The sequence below is a fragment of the Somniosus microcephalus genome, chromosome 7, assembly GCF_052327205.1.
Source record: "Somniosus microcephalus isolate GS21.2 chromosome 7, FLI_Smic_1.0, whole genome shotgun sequence".
Taxonomy (NCBI): domain Eukaryota; kingdom Metazoa; phylum Chordata; class Chondrichthyes; order Squaliformes; family Somniosidae; genus Somniosus; species Somniosus microcephalus.
The window spans coordinates 144,367,857-144,392,261 of record NC_140993.1 but is presented as its reverse complement, the minus strand read 5'-3'; the positions used below and the strand labels follow the sequence as shown (position 1 = coordinate 144,392,261).

The following is a 24,405-nucleotide window of genomic DNA, read 5'->3' as shown; positions in this document are numbered from 1 at the left end:
TACGTAATAATCGAGTTCGACTCCAGGAGAACAATCAAAAAGGTTTTTAATGCAGGAACAGAGGAATTCTAACAGGTTGCAGAGCTAGGTACAGGAGAGCCATAAAATAGGTCTTCACCAGACGGAGACGCCACGAGGACTGAGTAGGCAGTCCCGTGGATTGCGTGATGATGTCATCGTGTTCTTCCCGCGCTTGGGCAGTCACGTGACTTGCGTGATGACGTCATCGCATTTGCCCGCGCTTGGGACGGTCACGTGATGTGCGACGTGACGTCATCGCGTTAACCCGCGTCATCGCGCTCGCCCGCGCTCCCAAAGGAGGAAAGCCCCGCACCGGCTACATCGTTACGTTAAAGGGAATTATGTACGGTAAGTAAGGGACACTCGGTGGTACCGCTACATTAGTGTCTTTTTGGGATGATCTCCATTCATACTTTTGACAGGTCTATCATTGGCTCGCCTGGCCCACGCAAACCGCCTGCGCCCCTGGGATATGTGGGCCCTGCGCATTTCGACTGTGGAGAGGCCCAGCATCGGAAGTGTCCGAACCTCGGGAGCCCTCAGGTAAGTGCGTCGATTTTTTTCCGATAGGCTATCGGAAATTACGGGCCAATGGTTATTGCTATTAGCAACACACTCCTATTTACATATTTGAGTGACCAATGCATGTCATGCTATGATGGCGCATATTACCTTTCCTATTGACAGTATGTAAGAGTGTGACAATTCCACAGATAGTAGAAAAAGCAGCAATGATTGTTGGTAATATGGAGCTGCAGGTTCCACGCTATGCAACATCTTGTAATATAGCCCCCACCCCCGCGCCCCCAGTTATATTTACCGTATAGTAAAATATCAAAACAGGGGAAACAAAAGTACAATATGGGGTTGGATGCCGCCTTGGTCCCGCCCACCAGATAAATGCAGGCGTAACTTTCGGTGCTTATGGTGATGAAAGTATCATAACTAGGTTACGCCGAGTGGATCGCGCGGCTTCAGAGCGCCTGCTGCCAACTGCAGTCATTTAAAATAGGAGAACATGTCGACAGAGTGTAATCCGAAGGAAAGGAACCCAGGGCACAGCAGCGAGGATCTGTCGGATGACGAACTTGACCCCGACTCCATGCTCCGCTCCATTTCTGAGCTCAGACTCCGAGCGCTGAAGCAGAGCCTGCACTGGCCGTTGGGTTTGGAGAATGAGTTCCTTCTCAAGTTTCTGAGAGCCCGGGATTTCGACATCGAGCTGGCGCTGAAGGTGAGGCGACAGAAATGGACAGGCTAAGAGGAGGGAAAGAAGCTAGCAATAACATGGGGGAGAGAGAGAGAAAGAATGGGTTGAGGGTGAAGGTAAGGGTAAGGGTGAGGGGGGTTGTAGGATGGGGGATGCACGTCACGCAATCTGATCTTTCCGTGGCTCAGGGGTTCTTTGGACCAGGGCAGCGAGCTTTCAGAAAGTATGACGTTTCGACATCTAAACTCTCAGATGTTTCCAGTTCTTGACACCTGCCTTGGGTGCAGCAGACTCTAGCTGAGGATAACTTTCAGGAGCTTTAAATAACTTAAAGCTGGAGTTAAACTGCTCATGGCCAAAAATTTAGGGAGATTAATGGCTAAGATTTTGCGGTGGTAATTACAGCGAAACTGTCAGCGTTCGCCACCATTACCCCTCTGAAACTGACGGTAACTTCAGGATTTAGAACATGCACAGATAAACCTGGAAATCCAAAAGTTGCGATCAGTCATTTCTTGCTCCGTCACAGGTTGCGCTGTGGAACTCCCCAGAGCCAGCAATCAATTCAAATCACTTGAACTGGCGAAAACATCCCCGATTAGGCTGAATATTGCTGTGAAACCTCTCCCCACCAAAAAGTTAAGACTTGTTGTAACTGGGTTTTTAAGGTGAATTGACTGCTGAACAACTTTTCTGGCCCTGAAAAATGAATGTTATATTTGTGGGATGCCAAATATTTTCATTATTAATATGAATTAAGAATTACATGGTTTTTAAAATATATAATTTTTAAAGTTTGTTTATGATATTTCAGCTTCTACCTTAGTCCTATGTGTATGACCCAATCTTTATTTCCCTCTCTGTAAAATTTAATAAAAAGTAAATTAGACTCTGTGCATTTTACTTCCTGGTTTGCTGTCTGTGAGCATTCTTCAATGTGATTGGCTGCTCAGCCTGCTTGATGATATTACTGTTGCTGGATGCTGGAGATATGCTTGATTTGGCGTCAGATTCAAATTAATGTTGGGAGAGCTGGAATTCACGCCACAGAGATCGCTAGATCTTTATGGGCAGCTTTCTTAGGGGTCAGCGGCGAGTGGCGTCATTTAGCCGCTGACTGCAAATTCCAGGCCAATGGGTTTCTATCTTCCTGTAATTGTCTCTCTGCTTTTCTCTCACGTTCTCACTTTTTCAATATAATGGGATGGAATTTACTGCAACCCAGGACCATTCCTTAGACTTGCAGTTGCCCGTTTAATTTATATGAAATTTACAAATTGCTGTAAGTGGGAGATTGAAATGACGCAGTGCCCTCTGCAGAGCATCAGGACAAGCAACAGTGTATCTCATTAACCAATCACATTGAATGATTGAGGATTGAACACAATTAAAAGCTGCTTCTTCTTCTTTTGTATGGTGGTAGCAAAGCAAACCAAATGTCAATATCTAAGTTGGATATCCAGGCCAAAGCTTCCGGTGTAACAGCGTGGATATCTTGTAGGCTGCCTGCAAATTTCCTCTGATGTGCTCCAGGGTCTGATTAGGAGCTCCACAGTCGTGGATAGACAATGGCAAGCATTCAAAGATAGAATGGAAGAATTCCAGAACATGTTTATACCGGTTTGGCATAAAAATAAACCTAAAAAGGTGACTCAACCATGGATAACGAGGGAAATTAGGGACAGCATAAAATCAAAAAAAAGGGCATATCAACTGGCAAAAAAAAGCACCAGACCGGAAGATTGGGGGCAGTACAGGATACAGCAAAAGAGGACAAAGGGATTAATCAGGAAGGGGAAAATAGAATACGAAAGTAAACTTGCAGCAAACATAAAGACAGACTGCAAAAGCTTTTATCGGTATATCAGGAGGAAAAGACTGGTAAAATCCCAAGTCGGTCCCTTGCAGTCCGATTCGGGAGAATATATAATGGAGAATAAGGAAATGGCAGACCAATTAAACTCATACTTTGGTTCTGTATTCACAAAGGAGGACACAAATAACCTCCCAGGAATATCGACAAACATAGGGACTAATGAGAGGGAGGAGCTGACAGAAATTAGTATCTCTAGGGATATGGTGTTGGGTAAGTTGAGGGGACTGAAGGCCGACAAATCCCCGGGGCCTGATAAACTACATCCTAGGGTACTTAAGGAGGTGGCCCTGGAGATAGCAGATGCTCTAAGGATCATCTTCCGGAACTCCATTGACTCGGGAACAGTACCCGTGGATTGGAGGGTAGCTAATGTTACCCCAATATTTAAAAAGGGGGGTAGAGAGAAAGCAGGGAATTATAGACCAGTAAGCCTTACATCGGTTGTGGGCAAAATGCTAGAGTCCATTATTAAGGATAAAATAGCGGAGCACTTGACAAATGGGGAAAGGATCGGACAGAGTCAACATGGATTTACAAAGGGTAAATCGTGTTTGACTAATCTGCTGGAATTTTTTGAGGAAGTAACTGGTAAAATAGATGGGGGAGAGCCAGTGGATGTGGTGTACCTTGACTTCCAGAAAGCCTTCGATAAGGTTCCACACAAAAGATTATCATGCAAAATTAAGGCTCATGGGATTGGGGGCAAAGTATTAACGTGGATAGAGAACTGGCTGGCGGATAGAAAACAGAGAGTTGGAATAAACGGCTCGTTTTCGGAGTGGCAGGCAGTGACCAGCGGGGTGCCGCAAGGATCTGTCCTGGGACCCCAGCTGTTCACAATATATATAAATGATCTGGATCAGGGAATTGGATGCAATATTTCCAAATTCGCTGACGACACTAAACTAGGAGGAGGGGTGGGCTCTGATGAGGATGTCAGGAGGCTACAGTGCGATTTGGACAGGTTGGGGGAATGGGCGGATACGTGGCAGATGCACTATAATGTGGATAAATGCGAGGTTATCCACTTTGGGGGTAAAAACAGGAGGGTGGATTATTATCTAAATGGCAATAGATTGGGAGATGGGGAAGTGCAGAGGGACCTGGGTGTTCTTGTGCACCAGTCACTGAAGGAGAGCATGCAGGTGCAACAGGCGATTAAGAAGGCAAATGGTATGTTGGCCTTCATATCAAGGGGGTTCGAGTATAGGAATAGGGATACCTTACTACAGCTGTACAAGGTGCTGGTGAGACCGCATCTGGAGTATTGTGTACAGTTTTGGTCGCCCCATCTGCGGAAGGATGTTCTTGCCATGGAAAGAGTGCAGCGGCGATTCACCAGGCTGATACCTGGAATGGCGGGGAATGACCTACGAGGAGAGATTGAATAGTTTGGGCTTGTACTCACTGGAGTTTAGAAGATTGAGAGGGGATCTCATCGAAACATATAAAATTATGGCAGGCCTGGACAGGCTGAATTCAGAGAGAATGTTTCCAATGGCAGGGGAGCACAGAACCAGGGGCCACAGTCTAAAAATAGCGGGCAAATCATTTAAAACAGAGATGAGGAAGAATTTCTTCACTCAAAGAGTGGTGAGCCTGTGGAATTCCCTGCCACAGAGGGCTGTGAAGGCTAATTCAATAAATATTTTCAAGAGAGAATTGGATATATTTCTGAAGGCTAAGGGGATTAAGGGTTACGGAGAAAAGGCGGGGACGGGGTACTGAACTGGTAAGATCAGCTATGATCTCAGACGAAGATCAGCCATGATCTCATTGAATGGCGGAGCAGGCTCGAAGGGCCGAATGGCCTACTCCTGTTCCTATCTCTATGTTTCTATGTTTCTATGATGGGGATGCTTTAATCTTCCATCTATGGAGAAGGTGGCAGCATCTACCATGACCAGTTCTGAGGCGGTTGATGGTTGTCCACTGTTTGCGAGGAAGGTTTGATCCTTCAGGTTGTACTGTGGGGTCCTCTATAAGGAATCCATTCCATATGTCACAGTTCTTCCAAGCATTTCGCCATCGGTCATCAAGGCTGAGGGGAGATTGCTGAAGAGCTTCAGCGATGGTCCAAAATGGCCGTCTAGATTTGAGATGGGTTGGTGGTAGGTTGTTCATGTCGGCCTGGATAGGCATGTCTTTGCTGGTGTAGCGGTTGTATTCTCTGGAGACTGCATATTCGCGGCGTAGGTGTGGTGGTGCAATGTTCACAAGCACGGGCAGCCAAGGTGTTGGTGACGATAAAAGCATACCAGTGATAATTCTCATAATAGAATTCAGCTGAATATCAATGGATTTGACATGCGGACTTGATAGTCATGCCGGAGAGCAGTACGCCACTGTAGAGTACACCAGAGCAAGTGCTGCCATACGGAGGGTTTGAACGTATGCTCCCCATGTGGGTCTGGCGAGTTTCTGGATCAAGTTGACCCTACTCTTTAGTTTCTTGACAAGGTTCTGGAGATGTTGTCTATATGATAGGGTGCGATCAAGTGTGACTCCTAAATAGGAGGGCTTTTTGGCATGGTTTACCTATGCGCTGCTAAAGGAGACTTTCAAAGCTTGGTTTGCTTGATGGGTATTGAGGTGGAATGTCGAGGTGACGGTCTTTTGTGGGTTTGGCTGAAGTTGACACCGGTGGAAGTATGCCTCCATCCTCTGTAAATCACTGGTTAGGGTCTCTTCGGTGATGGACAGATTCATGTTTTGTGTGGCCAATTAAAAGTTGAAGGGATGAGACTCCACACTTGTAAAAGTTAATTTTCAGTGCCAGAGAGGTTGTTTATGGAGTCATAGAGTTATACAACACAGAAAGAGGCCCTTCAGCCTATCGTGTCCACGCTGGCCATCAAGCCCTATCTATTCTAATCCCATGTTCCAGCACTTGGTCCGTAGCTTTGTATGCTATGGCATTTCAGGTGCTCATCTAAATGCTCCTTGAATGTTGTGAGGGTTCCTGCCTCTACCACCCTTTCAGGCAGTGTGTTCCAGATTCCAATCACCCTCTGGGTGAAAATGTTTTTCCTCAAATCCCCTCTAAACCTTCTGCCCCTTACCTTGAAACTATGCCCGCTGGTTATTGACCCTTCTACTAAGGGGAAAAGTTCCTTTCTATCTACCATATCTATGCCCCTCATAATTTTGTACACCTCAATCAGGTCCCCCATCAGCCTTCTCTGCTCTAAGGAAAACAACCCCAGCCTGTCCAGTCTCTCTTCATAGCTGAAACGCTTCAGCCCAGGTGACATCCTGGCAAATCTCCTCTGCACCCTCTAATGCAATCACATCCTTCCTATAGTGTGGCGACCAGAACTGCACACAGTATTCCAGCTGTGGCCTAACTAGCGTTTTGTACAGCTCCATCATAACCTCCCTGCTCTTATATTCTATGCCTTGGCTAATAAAGGCAAGTATTCCATATGCCTTCTTAACCACCTTATCTATCTGTCCTGCTGCCTTCAGGGATCTATGTACATGCACTCCAAGGTCCCTTTGATCCTCTGTCCTTCCTAGGGTCCTACCATTCATTATGTATTCCCTTGCCTTGTTAGTCCTCCCAAAATGCATCACCTCACACTTTTCAGGGTTAAATTCCATTTGCCACTGTTCTGCCCATCTGACCAACCCATCTATATCGTCCTGTAACCTAAGGCTTCCCTTCTCGCTATTTACCACTCCTCCAATTTTTGTGTCATCTGCGAACTTACTGATCATGCCTCCTACATTCATATCTAAATCATTAATGTACACAACAAACAGCAAGGGACCCAACACCGATCCCTGCGGTATACCACTGGACACAGGCTTCCAGTCACAAAAAGAACCTTCGACCATCACCCTCTGCCTCCTGCCACTAAGCTAATTTTGGATCCAATGTGTCAAATTGCCCTGGATCCCATGGGCTCTTACCTTCTTGACCAGTCTCCCATGCAGGACTTTGTCAAAAGCCTTACTGCAGTCCATGTAGACTACATCAACTGCGCTACCCTCATCCACACACCTAGTCAACCCTTGAAAAATTCAATCAAATTGATTAGACATGATCTCCCCCTGACAAGGCCATGCTGACTATCCTTGATTAATCCTTGTCTCTCCAAGTGGAGACTAATTCTGTCCCTCAGAATTTTTTCCAATAATTTCCCTACCACTGATGTTAGGCTCACTGGCCTGTAATTCCCTGGTTTATCTCTACTACCCTTCATGAATAATGGTACTATGTTAGCTGTCTTCCAGTCCTCTGGCACCTCCCCTGTGGCCAGAGAGGTTCTGAAAATTTGTGTCAGAGCCCCTGCAATCTCCTCCCTTGCCTCACACAGCAGCCTGGGATACATCTCGTCTGGGCTTGGGGATTTATCCACTTTTAAGCCCACTAAAACTGCTAGTACCTCCTCCCTCTCAATGTTAATTTGTTCAAGTATATCACAATCCCCCTGCCTGATTTCTATGCCTACATCGTCCTTCTCCATAGTGAACACTGATGCAAAATATTCATTTAAAACCTCACCTACATCTTCCGGCTCTGCACACAGACTGCCACTTTGGTCCCTAATGGGCCCTACTCTTTCCCTGGTTATCCTCTTGCCCTTAATATACTTGTAAAACACCTTGGGATTTTCCTTTATTTTGCCCGCCAGTGTTTTTTCATGCCCCCTCTTCGCTCTCCTAATTTCTTATTTCAGTACCCCCCTGCACTTTCTATACTCCTCTAGGGCTTCCACTGTTTTTAGTCCTTTGTATCTGCCAATGCCTCCCTTTTTTTCCTAATCCATCCTTGTATACCCCTTGACATCCAGAGTTCACTGGACTTGTTGGTCCGACCCTTGACCTTTATGGGAACATGTTGGCGCTGTACTCAATATTCTCAATATATGTTTCAAATTGCAGTGAAAACTATTTTATGCAAAAATGTACTAAAATAGTACAGATATGCTCAAAATATAAAAGTGTTATTTTGTGCTAAAATACTTAAACTCAGAGTAATAAAAGTCCCTGTAAAAGTGAAGGAAAAGCTGTGTGATTGTTCTCTGTATGGTGGGAAAATATAGTGAAGCACTGGTAACTTGGTGCAGTGAACTCCCCTCAGGGGCCCTATCTATGCGCGTGCAGGTTCCAATCACAGTCGATAGAGCCGAAGAGACCCAGCAAAGGTAAGTTTGAATGATTTCTGTGTGGCATGTAGGAGCAGGACTGCTCTTCTGGGCTCCACAAAAGATAATCTGGGTAGCAGTTGCCCTGGGACACCATCTCCACGATCGCAACCCGCCCCTCCCCCCTGAAATTTACCTTGCACTGCTGATTGCAGCGGCCCGATATTGGCGAGCTTTAATCCATCCTTAATTGATGCATTTAAGGGGAAATCTAGATAAACACATGAGGGAGAAAAGAATAGGATATGTTGATGTGGTTAGATTAAGAAGGGTGGGAGGAGCCTCGTGTGGAGCATAAACACCGGCATGGACCTGTTGGGCCGAATGGCCTGTTTTTGTGCTGTAAATAATATCTAACTATGTAATGATGTAATCTGGCGAGCTGCGTCTGGCTCCGTTTGGTGCCCTGATGCAAATGAGCCCTTGTCCTTAAAATCGCAGCTGCCTCTTCACCAAGGGTACGAGCACCGGCCAGGGCGCTCTGCCAGTCAGGTGGCCAAAAGTCAACATCAATCTGGTTTATTTTTCTGAGGACAGGGCTGGCTGGTCAGATTTGGTTGTAAGCGCCATGTCTTGAGGGTGGAAGAAGGGCAGCAGGTACAATTTAATTCTGAATTGTGAAGGAGATTTAAGTATCCTTAGGGGCGTGCAGATTTGTTCTATTTTTCCTATCTGGGGAAGGGGTTAGGCCAGACTTTCACTTTATTGATAGCAGATCCAGGGATGTTCCTTCTTGCATTGTCTAGTGCTGGGTAGGATCGCACAGTATCCACGTTGATCAGAGAGAGAAGGTTTCCTGTTGCCAGATCTGATGTTCTCCAATGCTTCACTGTCGGTTTTCACATCAGCATTTTTAGTTTGGATTCTACTTGCTAATTATATAGTAAATGAGAATATTCCGCACAGGAGGGTACACTTACCTGATCATTCCAATCATGCACTGTTTCTGTTGCGAGCAGGAAAAGGCATCCTGTCTGTGGCTGTTTCTGTTACATCCAAACATCTGAGGAACAGGCAGATTTTTTAATACTTTCCCTGTTGGCATTCTTTGGAGTTGAGCCAGAAGACTATGCTGCAGTTCTCTTCATATTCCAGCTGTGGGATGTACTGTAGTAAATAACATTATAAATATTAAAATAGATTGAGATTTCATCTTGAATAGAAGAGGAAATCTCAAAATATATAAGGTTTCAGGTCTAGATGACATCCACCCAAGGGTGGTTAAAGAGATGGGATAGGAGCTCTGTGAGCTGCTTGCCCATAGCTTCTGACCCCATATCCTCTCCATCACCAAAGCCGCCCACTTCCAGCTTGTAATATTGCTCATCTCGGCCCCTGCCTCAGCTCATCTGCTGCTGAAACTCTCATCAATGCCTTTCTTGCCTCAAGATTCGACTATTCCAATGCTCTCCTGGCCAGCCTCCCATCTTCCACCCAAAATAAATTTCAGCTCATCTAAAACTCTGCTGCACGTATCCTAACTCACTCCAAGTCCTGTTCATCCATCCTGCTGTGCTCACTAACCGACATTGGCTCCCGGTCCACCAATGACTCAAATTTAAAATTCTCTTCCTTGTGTTCAAATCTTCAAATCCCTCCATGGCCTTACCCCTCCACTGCCTCTGTGTTGTCCAACATCCTCCATCCTCCAGTTAAACATTGGAAAGGCCCCTGCCGCAAACTTTGTATGCTCGCCACCAATCCATCCCACTCTGTCTCAAGTTGAAACACCAGTCTTATTTTTGACCTCGAGCTGAGGATTCGACCCCTTATACTGTCCAGCCACTCTCTCGCACCTCCACCACTGCCTCAGACCATCTGCAACTGAAACGCTCATCCATGCCTTTGTCACTTCCAGACTCAACTGTTCTAATGCTCAGCGTCCCAGCCTCCACCCTCCATAAACTTCAGCTCATCCAAAACTCTGCCGCTCGTATCCTATCCTGCACCAAGTCCTGCTCACAAAGCACCCCTGTGCTTGCTGATCTGTATTGGCTCCTGGTCACTCCCAGTGCCTCAAATTAAAAATTCTGATCTGTTTGTTTAAATCCCTTCATGTACTTGCTCCTTCCTATCTCTGTAAATGCCTCCAGCCATAGAAACCTCTGAACACTCTGCATTCCTCCAACTATGGCTTCTGGTGAATCCTCCACTCCCTTCAGCCCACTGTTGCAAGCCAGGCTGTATGCTGTAAATCTCTCCACCTTCGTCTCTTCCTTTAAGAACCTCCTTAAAACCCACCTCTTTGACCAAGTTTTTAGTCAACCCTCCTAATATCTCCTTTGGCTCAGGTTTATTTTTTTGCCTGATTACACTTTTGTGAAGCACCTTGGGACATTTTTCTATGTTAAAGGTGCTATATAAATGCAAGTTGTCGTGTCCTTCTCAACAACATTTGTAAGCACCAGCACAGCTATGCAAATCCCAGAGGATGCAGTTAATGAGTTTGAAGAGAAAACATTGGGCAATGAGTTTGAAGAGAAAACATTGGGCAATGAGTTTGAAGAGAAAACATTGGGCAATGACAGTGCACACGTCAGTAGGAGCAAGTATTGATAGCAGGAGGAGCAGGAATCTGCTGACCAGTTGGCTATATTGTTGCCATCAATGACCCCATGTACTTTATGCTTCATGCAGTATGGTGAAATTGGACAGACATATCATGCTTCTGTTGCTCTTCAGTAGGAAACAAGATGAAAATTCTAGCTACGCATCAGTCACCTGTTTGATTCATGTGTCGCTAGCACATTGGCAAATACAGTAATGCTAGCTAGAGGCAAAAGAGTTCAGGCTGAAGAGACCTTGACAACTACTGGCAGTACTATGTCTGTCCTAGAGTTTGGCTGCAAGTCAGATTGCAGCATTCAGCATAACTCTATATCACAGCTTTCTTGATGAAACCTAGCTAACATATATACTGTTCCTAAGCCAGTCTTTTGCTTTATATGCAGTTAACAGGATAATGGTAGGTGGGCGCAGTACCCCTCTGTTGCATTTTGGCTTCTTTCTTTCTCTGCAAACACATGACATAAACCCTTTTCAGCCATTTAGTTATTCATACTTCTCACAAAAATGTTGCAAAATATTGTCAATGTCCCAGCAGCCACTCACCTCTCATATTCACAATCTTGTTACCGTTCTTTTTGTTTACAAATAGTGCAATATTTGCAACTAAATAAATATTAGATCTCTTTGGAATAACTTCAGGGTGGAACAAAAAGTCAGACCTTTTTTAATTATAGGTTCAGAGTATGCTCTCTGAAATGGGAAAGTACAAGAAAATAAAGATAGGCCAGAAGCTCATACGGTAGCATAATGGTTATTACTGGACTAGTAATCCAGAGGCTTAGATTAATAATCCAGAGAACACAATTCAAATCCCACCACGGCAGTTTGAGAATTTGCATTCAGTTTAAAACAAAATCTGGAAATAAGAAGATGGTATTAGTAAAAGTGACCATGAAGCTGTTGGATTGTCGTTATAAACCTAACTGGTTCACTAATAACCTATAGAGAAGGAAAAGTGCCATCTGTAGTGTATGTACCTTTAAGGGGAGAACTACTTTTTACAGCTCCTGTATACTGTAGTACCGGCAGTGACCACACCTGTATATAAACCCTGAGTAGGGATCTGTACAGTTAGTTTTAGAGTAACCCTCATCCAGTAAACACCTGTTGATTGTTCCCTGCAGTCTCTTGTCTAATTATTGAAGGACACACAACATCAAGATACACAGATCTAACATTGGCGACGAGAAGATTCAAACCTACCTGCAACTCTGCATCACCTCCCAGGGATTCGCTCCTGGAGAACAGTGAAAGAAGAAGGCCGAGTCCAGAAGCACGGGCGTCAACCATCCAGCGGAGACTTGAGCATCGCAGGGGAGGCTGTTGAGAGCTGGGCTTGGTTCTCCAGTCACGGTGGTCCAGCGAAACGGGCTGGCAACAGGTACGGCGTAGACCCTTCCCGGACAGCGGCGGCTAGAGCCGACCGACGGCACAGAAAAAGGCCGAGCAGCGTCGACGGGAGAAGAGAGAGGGTAGAGCACACAGGGCGCAGCCGGTGTTAAGGAACGAGCGGCGTCGATGGGAGAAGAGAGAGGGTAGAGCGCACAGGGTGCAGCCGGTGTTCAGGACCAAGCGGCGTCAACGAGAGAGAGCAGAGCGCAGCCAGTGTTCAAGGGCCGAGCAGCATCAACGAGAGAGAGAGGCGCGCAGGAAAACGCGCAGAGCGCAGCCGGTGTTCAAGGGCCGAGCAGTATCAGCGGGGAAGAAAGGAAAGCGCGGGAGACTCCATTTTGAGCCGCAGCGGAGAAGAAGGGAGAGCGCGGGAGACGCCATTTTGAGCCGCAGCAGAGAAGAAGGGAGAGCGTGGGAGACGCCATTTTGAGCCAGTCTAACCACACCCAGGGATGCCGAAGAGTGGCAGTGTCACAGCGTTCGACAATGAAGTCGAAGATTGGATGACATATGTCGAACGCATAGAAGTGTACTGCAAGGCGAATGAAGTGCCAGATGACAGGAAAGCACTGGTATTGTTGAATTCAATGGGTGCAAAAATGTATGGCTTACTGCGAAACCTAGTAACCCCAGAGAAGCCAGTGGAAAAGGATTTTGAAAACATAGTGTCAATCCTACAGGACCACTTAGACCCCACACCGCTGCTGATAGCGCAAAGATTTAAGTTTCACAAAAGGAACCAGCATAAAGATGAAAGTAATGCTGAGTTTTTAACGGAACTGCGCAAGCTATCGAAACACTGCCAGTTTGGAACAGGACTAGCAGATACTTTAAGGGACAAGTTTGTGTGTGGGCTTCAAAGTGAAGGAACCCAGAAACGGCTTCTATCAGAAAAGGATCTTACGCTGGACAAGGCTTTCAGCATGGCAGTATCACACGAAGCAGCAGCACGGGGCGCGGCAGAGATTCAACGGAGACCGCAAGAATATGGCACAAATGAAATGTCATACGGAACAGTGAAGTGCTATCGCTGCGGCAGAACAACACATGACCATAAGGATTGCTGGTTCAAGGACCAAGTGTGCAGACAGTGTGGAAAAGTAGGACACATAGCAAGAGTCTACAGGTCGGAAAAGAAAACCAGCAGCAAGAAATCCCCACAGGAGAAGCACAAGAAGGTACATAAGGTGACGGAGAGTAGTGCAGACGAACAGAAAAGTGATACAGACTCTGGAAGCAAAGAGCTGGGTTGTCTGAAACTACATAATGTGATCAAAACGGAGGATCACCAAACTATCTGGGTCACGCTCAAGATAGCTGGAGTCCAAGTGAAAATGGAATTGGACACAGGATCAGCCCTAACAGTCATAAACCGAAGGGACTACAAGCGGCTATTCTCACATATACCCTTGAGAGATACAGAGATTGTCTTGAAGACGTACACGGGGCAAAAAGTCTACCCCAAAGGAAAAATAAGGGTGAATGTTATATATAACGGCAAGGAAACACCAAAAATGGACCTATATGTATTGCCAGATGGAGGACCACCACTACTAGGACGTGAATGGACCTGGAAGATACAGCTAGATTGGCATTCCATACAAGCACTGACTGTAGATGCCAAAAAGGATGACGACGTCACACCTGGACGACTGTCAAAAATGCTAACTGACGCACAAGAAGTGTTCCAGGAGGGACTCGGAACACTAAAAGGCATAACAGCGACGATCAAAATAGAGGAAAATGCAAGCCCAAAGTTTTTTAAGGCCAGACCGGTACCTTATGCGATCCGCCCAGCCGTCAAAGCAGAGCTGGAAGGTTTGGAACATTCAGGAGTACTGTCCAAAGTGGACTGGAGTGAGTAGGGTACACCCATCGTTCCTGTAATGAAGAGGTCATTGAGTAATACGCCTGGGGAACCAAAGAAGGTTCGCATCTGTGGGGACTTTAAGGTGACAGTGAACCCAGTCCTTCACACTGTACAATATCCGCTTCCGCGGATTGAAGATATTTTCGGCTCGCTATCTGGAGGGAAACGTTTCACTAAGATTGATCTGGCCCAGACGTACCTGCAAATGGAGGTAGAAGAAGCCTCGAAACAGTACCTCACGATCAACACTCATAAAGGTCTCTACCAATACAACTGGCTGGTGTTCGGGGTAGCATCAGCTCCGGCTATTTGGCAAAGGGCAAAGGATCAAGTCCTGCAAGGGATTCCAGGGACCCAGTGTTATTTGGACGACATCCTGGTCACGGGCGAAAATGACAGTGATCACCTCGCCAACCTGGAGCAGGTGCTCTCTAGATTGAAGGAATATGGGCTCCGAGCTAATCGCCACAAATGCGAGTTTTTCCAGAAGCAGATCTCGTATTGTGGCCATGTTATTGATGAAGAGGGGTTACATAAGTCCCCTGAGAAGATTGAGGCAGTAGTCAAGGCTCCAGCACCAGAAAATGTGTCACAACTGAGGTCGTTCCTCGGGCTGGTGAACTACTACCATAAGTTCTTGCCGAATTTGTCTACAGTACTACACCCACTGAACACCCTACTGCAAACGGGGGTACCATGGAAGTGGAATGACGAATGTAAATGAGCTTTCCAGAAGTGCAAAGAATTGATCACATCAAAAGAGGTTTTGGCTCATTTCAACCCAGCACTACCAATTCGGTTGGCATGTGATGCATCACCCTATGGCATTGGAGCGGTACTGTCGCACAAATTCCCGGACGGCTCGGAGAGGCCAGTAGCCTTTGCGTCTCGGTCACTAACCTCAGCCGAGCGTAACTACGCCCAGATTGACAGGGAGGCCCTCAGCCTAGTGTGGGGAGTGAAAAAGTTCAACCACTATCTGCACGGGCAGAAGTTCACCTTGCTGACTGACCACCAACCACTTGTCTCCATCTTTAATCCAAAGAAGGGCGTTCCGGTGATGACTGCGCAACGGCTACAAAGATGGTCCCTTTTTCTAGGGGCGAACCAATATGAAATCGAGTATAAGGGCACGAAACAGCATGGAAATGCTGATGGGCTATCACGCCTGCCACTGTCAACTGCGGAGGAAGCACCAGCAGTGGACCCTGTCGAAATATTTTATTCGACTATAATTGAATGCTTGCCAGTAACTAACGCTGATATGGAGAAGGAGACCCGAAATGACCCGACACTGTATCGGGTATATGACTTGATGGTGAAGGGATGGCCAACACATGGCGACTCACTGTTGCCAGCATTCTCATCCAGAAGAGAACAGCTGTCAGTATGTGTGGATCCCGAGTGGTAATTCCACCCAAGTTAAGGGAGAGAGTGCTCAATGAGCTTCACGAAGGCCATCTGGGAGGGGTGAAAATGAAAAGCCTTGCTAGGGCTTATGTGTGGTGGCCGGGGATCGATCAGCAAATCGAGGACCTGACAAAGAGCTGCTCAGGATGCCAGAAGGTCCAAAATGCACCACCACATGCCCCTCTACACCCATGGGAGTGGCCCTCATCTCCATGGCAACGGGTGCATATTGATTTTGCTGGTCCATTCATGGACTCAATGTTTTTAATAGCCGTGGATGCGCACTCGAAATGGCCTGAGGTGATCAAAATGTCCTCCACCACCACGGAGAAAACTATTGCAGTCCTATGGACCATATTTGCCAGGAACGGCTTGCCAGAGCAGATTTGCTCTGATAACGGACCACAGTTTGTGTCCAAAGAGTTTTGAAGATTTATGAAAAGGAATGGGGTAAGGCATTACACATCCGCCCCGTATCATCCAGCCACAAATGGATTGGCTGAGAGGTTCGTACAAACCTTTAAAAAAGCAGTAAGGGCCATGTGCGATGACGACATTCCACTGCAGCATAAGGTGGACAATTTCCTGTTAGCCTACAGAAATGCGACACATGCAGTCACCAACCAGACCCCGGCCATGATGTTCTTTAACCGAAGGTTGAGATCTCATCTGGATTTGCTCAGACCAAATGTACGAAGAGATGTTGAGAATAAGCAATTCCAGCACATCAATGAGAAGCCGACAAGGAGCTTCAATGTAGGGCAACCAGTCTTGGCCCGCGACTACCGAACAGAGAAATGGCAACAAGGAACGATATGCACACGGCAGGGGCCACTAATGTACACAGTGGATGTTGGGGAGAACATTGTGAGACGCCATGTTGACCAGATCCTAGAGTCACAGGAACGAGTCAACCCCATGTCTCGCGTACCTGGTGATGAACCCGACATACAGGTAGCATCTACCCCAGAAACAGTAGCATCGGAAGCTGATGAACCAATCGACGACAGGGGGCCAGAATCGCCTCCGCACCAAGAGCAAGACACTCGGGAAAGGCGCTATCCAGAAAGGATCAGGAAGCCTCCCCAAAGACTGAATTTATAAATAGAGTATTTTCAGTTAATGTTGCATGTTAAAAGTGTTAATTGTAATTAGTTGATATTTAATTGTTAAATGAATTTTATGGTACTGTTAATCTAAAAGGGGAGGAATTGTAGTGTATGTACCTTTTAAGGGGAGAACTACTTTTTACAGCTCCTGTATACTGTAGTACTGGCAGTGACCACACCTGTATATAAACCCTGAGTAGGGATCTGTACAGTTAGTTTTAGAGTAACCCTCATTCAGTAAACACCTGTTGATTGTTCCCTGCAGTCTCTTGTCTAGTTATTGAAGGACACACAACATCAAGATACACGAATCTAACACCATCCTTATCCAATCTGGCCTATGCATGACTCCAGGCCCACACCAACATGGTTGGATCTTAATTTCCCGCTGAAGTAGCCTAGCAAACCACTCAGTTGTAGCAAACTGCTAGAAAGAAAAACAAGAATAAAATAGAACAGACAACAAAGGCACACCCCTCCCAAGTTGATCCTGCAAAGTACTCCTCTTGGTGCCAAAGTTAGGAGAGCTGTCCCACAGACTGGTCAAGCAACAGCCTGACATAATCATATCTATCAGCAGAGCGTACCAGACTCCTTCAACAACATCCCTGGGTATGTTGTGTCCCAGCTCAACATTGACTCTGGATCCTATGAAGTCTCATTGCTTCAGGTTAAGCATGGTCAAGGAAACCTTTTTACGATTACCACCTACCGTCCTCCCTCAGCAAATGAATCAGTACACCTCCATGTTGAAAACCAATTGGAGGAAGCATTGGGATAGCAAGAACACACAGTGTGCTCTGGGTGGGGTCCTCAATCTCTCTCACCAAGAGTGGCTCGTTAGTACCACCACTGACCAAGTCCTGAAGGACATAACTGCCAGACTGGGCTTGCGGCAAGTGGTGAGAAAACAAACACGAGGGAATCACCTACTTGACCTCATCCTCACCAGTCTACCTGTTGCAGATCTGTCTGTCCATGACAGCATTAGTAGGAGTGACCACTGCACACTCCCTGGACATCCCTTCATGTCGTTTGGCACTGTGCTAAGTGAAATAGATTAAGAACAGATTTAGAAGCTCAAATCACGGCATCCATGAGGTGCTGTGAATCATTCGCAGCAGCAGAATTGTATACCACCATTATCCTTCACTCCACCATCACCATCAAGCCAGATGACCAACCCTGGTTCTATGAGGAGTGTAGAAGAGTATGCTGGGAGCATCATCAGGCACACCTGAAAATGGGGTGTCAACTTGGGAAAGCTACAATAGAGGACTACATGCATGTTAAACAACAAAAGCAGCATGCAGAGCAGAATGATCCCACTACCAACGTATCAGGTCAAAGCACTGTAACCATGACACATCCAGTTGTGAATGGTGGGGGACAATTAAGCAACTAATGGGAGGAGGAGGCTGCATGAGCAACCCATCCTTAATGATGACAGAGCTTAGCACATGAGTGCAAAAGATAAAGCTAAAGCGTTTGCAGCCATTTTCAGCTGGAAATGTCGAGTGGATGATATTTCTCAATCTCCTTTTGAGGTCCCCATCTTCACAGATGTCAGTCTTCAGCCAAGTTGATTTACTTTGCATGATATAAAGAAACAGCCGAGTGCACTGGACATAGCAAAGACTACAGGCCCCGACAACCTCCCGGCTGTGGTGCTGAAGATCTGTGCTTCAGTGCTAGCCATGGCCCTAGCTAAGCTGTTCCAGTATGTCTATAGCACTGGCATCTACCTGACAGTGTGGAGAACTGCCCAGGTATGTCCTTTTCACAAAAAAAAGCAGAACAAATCCAAACTGGTCAGTTACTGCCCTAACAGCCTATTCCAATCATCAAAAAAGTGATAGAAGAAGTTGTCAACAGTGCTATCAAGCAGCACTTCCTCACCAATAAGCTGCTCACCACTCCTCAATTTGGGTTCTGCCAGGACCACTCAGCTCCAGACCTCATTAGAGTCTGGTCCAAACATGGACACAAGACCTGAATTCCAGAGGTGAGGTGAGAGTGACTGCCATTGATATCAAGGCAGCATTCAACCAAGTGTGGCACCAAGGAGCCCTAGTAAAACCGAAGTCAATGGGGGTTAGGTGGAAAACTCTTCAGTGGCTGGAGTCATTCCTGGCACAAATGAAGATAGTGGTGGTTATTGGAGGCCAATCATCTCAGCTCCAGAACATTGCTGCAGGAGTTCCTCAGGACAACATCCTAGGCACAACTATCTTCAGCTGCTTTATCAATGACTTTCCATCCATCATAAGGTCAGAAGTGGGGCTGTTTGCTGATGAGTGCACAGTGTTCAGCTCCATTTTCAATTCCTCAGATAATGAAATAGTTCATGCTCATATGCATCAAGACCTGGACAACATCTAGACTTAGAATAAGTGGCAAATAACATTCACACCACACAAGTGGCAGGTAGTGACCATCTCCAACAAGAGAGAGCCTAACCAGCTCCCACAGAACAGTTCAATACTCTCCAGGACAAAACAATCTGCTTGATTGTCAACTCCTGCACCACTGGTGCACCATGGCTTCAGTATGTGTTATCTACAGGATGCATTGCAGCAACTCACCAAGTCGTCTTCGGCAGTTCCTCCCGAATCCACAACTGCCACCATCTAGAATGACAAGGGCAAAAGGTACCTGGGAACACATCACCTCCAAATTCCCCTCCAAGTCACACACCATCCTGACTTGGAAATATTTGGCTGTTCCTTCATCATCGTTGAGTCAAATTCTTAAAACTCCCTACCTAACAGCATTTTGGGAGTACTTTCACTACATGGACTGCAACAGTTCAAGAAAAGACTGACCACTATCTTCTCAAAGGCAACAAGGGATGGGCAATAATTACTGGCCTTGCCAACAACACCCATATCCTGAAAATAATTTGAAAAAAAGTACAGGAAAGAAATTAGAAAGTAATCCTGTGCTTTTGAGAAGTGATAATGCACAAAGTTCAAGCAAATATTCTTATAGGTACGTAGAGGAAATAAGAATTTGTGTAAAGAAGTAAATGCTTTGTAAGGAAGCACCTCCTTATTTACTATAGCTTCAGCTGTGGATACAAGAACCAGGCAATTCTAATAAATATTTATGGACAAAAATTCCAGTGACCAGGGAGGGCAAAAGGTAGACAAATCGCCCACTGGAATACCAGAATTTGGAGCAGATCCTGGTTGTGCTAGGTTTCCGCCCCCTTTAAATTCCAACTCAAATTCTGATGCAGGAGGAGTGGACGAGTGTTTCCCCCCTTCCCTACCACACTTTGGGGGTGCGTCTGAGGAACTTACTGGGCTACCCTTGATACTCTGTCAATATTGCCCTCATCAGGCCCAGCTTCAAGTGTAATATGCAAAGGTAATAGATCCAGTGGGGAAGCTGATTACCTTTACAAAAGTGGCCAATTGCTGTCTTAGGAACAATTCAAAACTTTATCCCTATTTTCTCCTCGGCCTTTTCCGGGCTTCAATTCTGCCATTGGAGTGGCATGGCCCTGGTGTGTTTTGGGGCAGGTACATCTGTTACACTCATACAGGTGCAGGCCACCCTCCTGAATATTTAAATAGCCCTGTCCCTGGAATTTGGGCCAGGGTCTACAATGATTGATGAAGGTGGACAGCAGTCTTGCTCCTCTGCACTTCCACCATTGGAGCAGGACTACTGGAATTTCAGCCCTCGTATTCGCTATTTAGTGTTGTATTCAATATTTAGCAGAACAACTGTTTAAAAAAAAAGAATCAGTACACACTAACATTGTACTTTAAAAATATGAAGGTTTGGTTTCAGGTTTAGTGATCAGTGAGTTCAACATTTATTCTCCTGTATACGCACCGTCCTAGCTAATTCTGTGCTTCTGTTGCACTGTGTGACTTGCTCTGTGACATTGGCAGAAGGAAATAGGCACCTGCAAAGTTTCATGGAGCAATTACATTTTATATCAAGGTACAGCCTCCTAAGGTATGACTTTTCCCACAGGAAACCGCTGTATTAGTCATCTTTTACCCTTTATCACCATTTAAGAGGCTTGTTTGTTGTTCCAGAGTATAAAATGTTCATTGTAACAGTAATGATGCGATTGGTTGGTTTTCCGTTGTCCACAGGTACAAATTCACTAAGTAAGAAATCTCCCACATGAGAAAGCTACAAATCCACCATCTTGACAATGGGTTACTTAGGGGGTGAATTTCTGCTGGGGTTCTCCCACTCGTCTTCTGTAACTTCAGCAGATGAACTGTGGAAACCCCCAAAAAATGGCATAAACGGTGTTTACGCTGTTCTCCTGGGGATTCCGTGGCTCTTCTGTTGCAGTTACAGCAGATGAACCCCCACAGAAATTCACCCCCTATATAAAAGATGTGTTATTAGCAGCTTTTCAATAACCAGAAGAAATAATCTGCCCTCATGGTTGAAATCACACTGCAGTTATTAGTAACAAATGCATTAATGTGTTGATATGAAATTTCTATGTCCATTATTTTAACAAAGGCATTAACATGTATGGATGGTAGAGGGCACACTTACCACCGTGCTCAAATTCCCAGCATACTCTCCTGGCATGTACAGTCCTGAGCCAGTAGTGCAAATTTAGAGACTTAAGTGTGGGTTTTGTTTTAAAAGAGGTCTTTAAAATTATGAAGGGTTTCGATAGGGCAGACATAGAGAAGATGTTTCCACTTGTGGGGAGTCCAAAACTAGGGGCCAGAAATATAAAATAGTCACTAATAAATCCAGTAAGGAATTAAGGAGAAACTTCTTTACTGAGAGAGTGGTGAGAATGTGGAATTCACTACCTCATGGTTGAGGCAAATAGCACAGTTTGTCACCATCCTCCACCTGCTTCACGACGACATGCAAGCCGTGATCCTGACCAACAGATCCACCACAACCCAATTCACATACGGACCGGGGTCAAGCAAGGCTGTGTCATCGCACCAACGCTCTTCTCGATCTTCCTGGCTGCAATGCTCCATCTCACCCTCAGGAAGCTCCTCGCTGGAGTGGAGATAATCTACAGAACAAATGGGAAACTGTTCAACCTCCGTCGCCTCCAGTCCAGATCGAAGGTCGTCCCATCCTCTGTCATCAAATTACAGTATGCAGACGACACTTACATCTGCGCACATTTGGAGGTCGAACTCCAAACCATCGTCAACACCTTCACCAAAGCGTACGAGAGCATGGGCCTTGCACTAAACATCCGTAAGACAAAGGTCCTCTACCAACCTGCCCCGCCACACAGTACTGCCCTCCGATTATCAAAATCCATGACGAGGCCTTGGACAACGTGGACCAGTTTCCATACCTCGGGAGCCTAGTGTCAACAAGGGCAGACGTCGATGACGAAGTCCAACACCGCCTTCAGTGTGCCAGTGCAGCCTTCGATCGCCTGAGGAAGAGAGTGTTTGAAGACCAGGACCTCAAACCCAGCACCAAGCTGATGGTCTACAGAGCGGTAGTGATACCCACCCTCCTGTATGCTTCAGAGACATGGACCATGTACAGCAGGCACCTCAAAGCACTGGAGAGGTACCACCAAATCTGCCTCCGCAAGATCCTGCAAATCCATTGGCAGGATAGGTGCACCAATGTCAGTGTTCTCGCTCAGGCCAACATCCCCAGCATCGAAGCTTTGTCCATGCTCGATCAACTCCGATGGACGGGCCACATTGTCCGCATGCTCGATACGAGACTCCCAAAACAAGCGCTCTACTCGGAGCTCAGACACGGCAAGAGAGCCCCAGGTGGGCAGAGGAAACACTTCAAGGACACCCTTAAAGCCTCCTTGAAAAAGTGCAACATCCCCACCGACACCTGGGAATCCCTGGCCCAAGACCGCACAAAGTGGAGGAGAAGCATCCGGGAAGGTGCCAAACACCTCGAGTCTCTTCGCCGAGAGCAAGCGCAAACAGCGGAAGGAGCGCACGTCAACCCAAGCACCCCACCCACTTGCCCCTTCAACCACCATCTGCCCCACCTGTGACAGACTGTAGGTCCCGCATTGGATTCATCAGTCGCCAGAGAACACATTTTTAGTGAGGAGGCAAGTCATCCTCGGTTCCGAGGGACTGCCTAAGAAGAGAAGAGATGCAATTAAGGGGAAGCTAGATAACTACATCAGAGAGAAAGGAATAGAAGGATATGTTGATAGGGTTAGATGAAGTAAATAGAGTGGGAGTTGGTTTGTGTGGAGCAGTGGGCCGAATGGCATGTTTATGTGCTGTAAATTCTATGTAAAATAAAGAAGTTGAAATAGGACAATTCAAACAAGAAGAAGAGGAAACAAAGATTAGCTTATGTGGAAAAAAAACACAGTAGTCTGGATAGACTAAATAAATCAGTACTTTTGTAGGCCAGCAGTTTTGAAATCAGGACCAGGACACTGAAAGTCATTTTGAGCTGTGATTGATACTGCGCAGTATGAAAACTTTTGTGAGGTGAGAGGTTTTGTGCTATATGACCTGTGTAATTGGTTATACACTGTGGGGTTCACACTGTGCTGGAATAGTGCACTCCAAAATGAAATTAAAAATACTAGTTTAACCAGAATCCTCATTGAAACAAAGCTCCATTTCCTTTCATTATGTGGTCTCTTATTTTGTTCTGAAAACAGAGCCAATTATTGTCGTATCAAGTCAGTGATTATATAAGGTAGCTATAGAAACCAGAAGCATCTGAATATACTCATGATGACAAAGCAATTTGATGTGCAAATCCTATGTAATATAGGTTGCTTTAGTTGAGTCATTGTGATGACTATTATTTAACATTGCAAAACTGGTTAGAGGATTGATCATTCACAGTGTTGGGGTAAATCTTACATCAAGAAGTGGTGTGATTGTTTTAAGAAAGTATGTTCTGACTAATAGTATTTAATAATTGAATGTGTCCATGATGTGATATTAACACAGGGCACCATGATTAAAAAGCATGACCTAATCACCCTGTGCACAGATGGTTGGGTCCGAGGAGCCCGGATATTGGGCCTCGGTTCTCATTCCCATATCAATGACGATGCAGGAGGAGGTCACGCGGGTAAGTGATTGTTGGCCAGGGGGATAGTGGGGCTCGGGGGTGGGGAATCGCGGGGCTTGGGAGGCCTCGGGGAACGATTGTGGCAAGTTAATAAATCTAGGGAGCCTGGAGGTTGGGGCCAGGGGGAAGACTAGAGGTTGGCCAGGTCTTGGAGGTCAGGGATCTCGGGGCCGTGGCGGGGTCGGTGGCGGGGGGTGGGGGGGTAGCAGTGGCAATAGGGAAGAAGAGTTACAGTTAAATAACTTACCTTGTTTCTGCAGTTGATCGGTAAGTTGGTTTCGTGGAGTACAGCTAGCCTCCGGGCAAACCAATTGTCCAGCAGGGACCTCAAACAGGCGTTAGGCTCTTTGCATATGCAAATAAGGCACCTAATGCATGTTTCAGTCGTGGGTAAAGGATGCCTCTTGTTTGTTAAGAACATAAGAAATGGGAGCAGGAGTAGGCCCTTCGAGTCTGCTGCGCCATTCAGTAAGATCATGGCTGATCTTCTACCTCAACTCCACCTTCCTACACTATCCCCATATACCTTGATTTCCTTAGTATCCAAAAATCTATCGAGCTCTGTCTTGAATATACTCAACAAGTGAGCAGCTACAGCTCTCTGGGGTAGAGAATTCCAAAGATTTATAACCCTTTGAGTGAAGAAATTTCTCCTCATCTCAATCCTAGTCATAGGAAAATCCCCTCATCCCAGGAATTAGTCTAGTGAACCTTCATTACACTCCTTCTAAGGCAAGCATAGGTAAGGA

At 46.0% G+C, this 24,405-nt stretch overlaps 1 protein-coding gene across 1 annotated transcript in view; it reads left to right on the top strand.

Annotated features, from left to right (window-relative positions):
- The first annotated feature begins 946 nt into the window (after positions 1 to 946).
- The window catches only part of ttpa (tocopherol (alpha) transfer protein), a 104,445-nt gene continuing 80,986 nt past the window's right edge, over positions 947 to 24,405 (top strand). Inside the window, exon 1 of the mRNA XM_085993039.1 lies at positions 947 to 1,255. Within this exon, the coding sequence (XP_085849165.1) occupies positions 1,040 to 1,255 (216 nt within the window). The 5' untranslated portion in view covers positions 947 to 1,039. The remainder of the gene's footprint in view (positions 1,256 to 24,405) is intronic.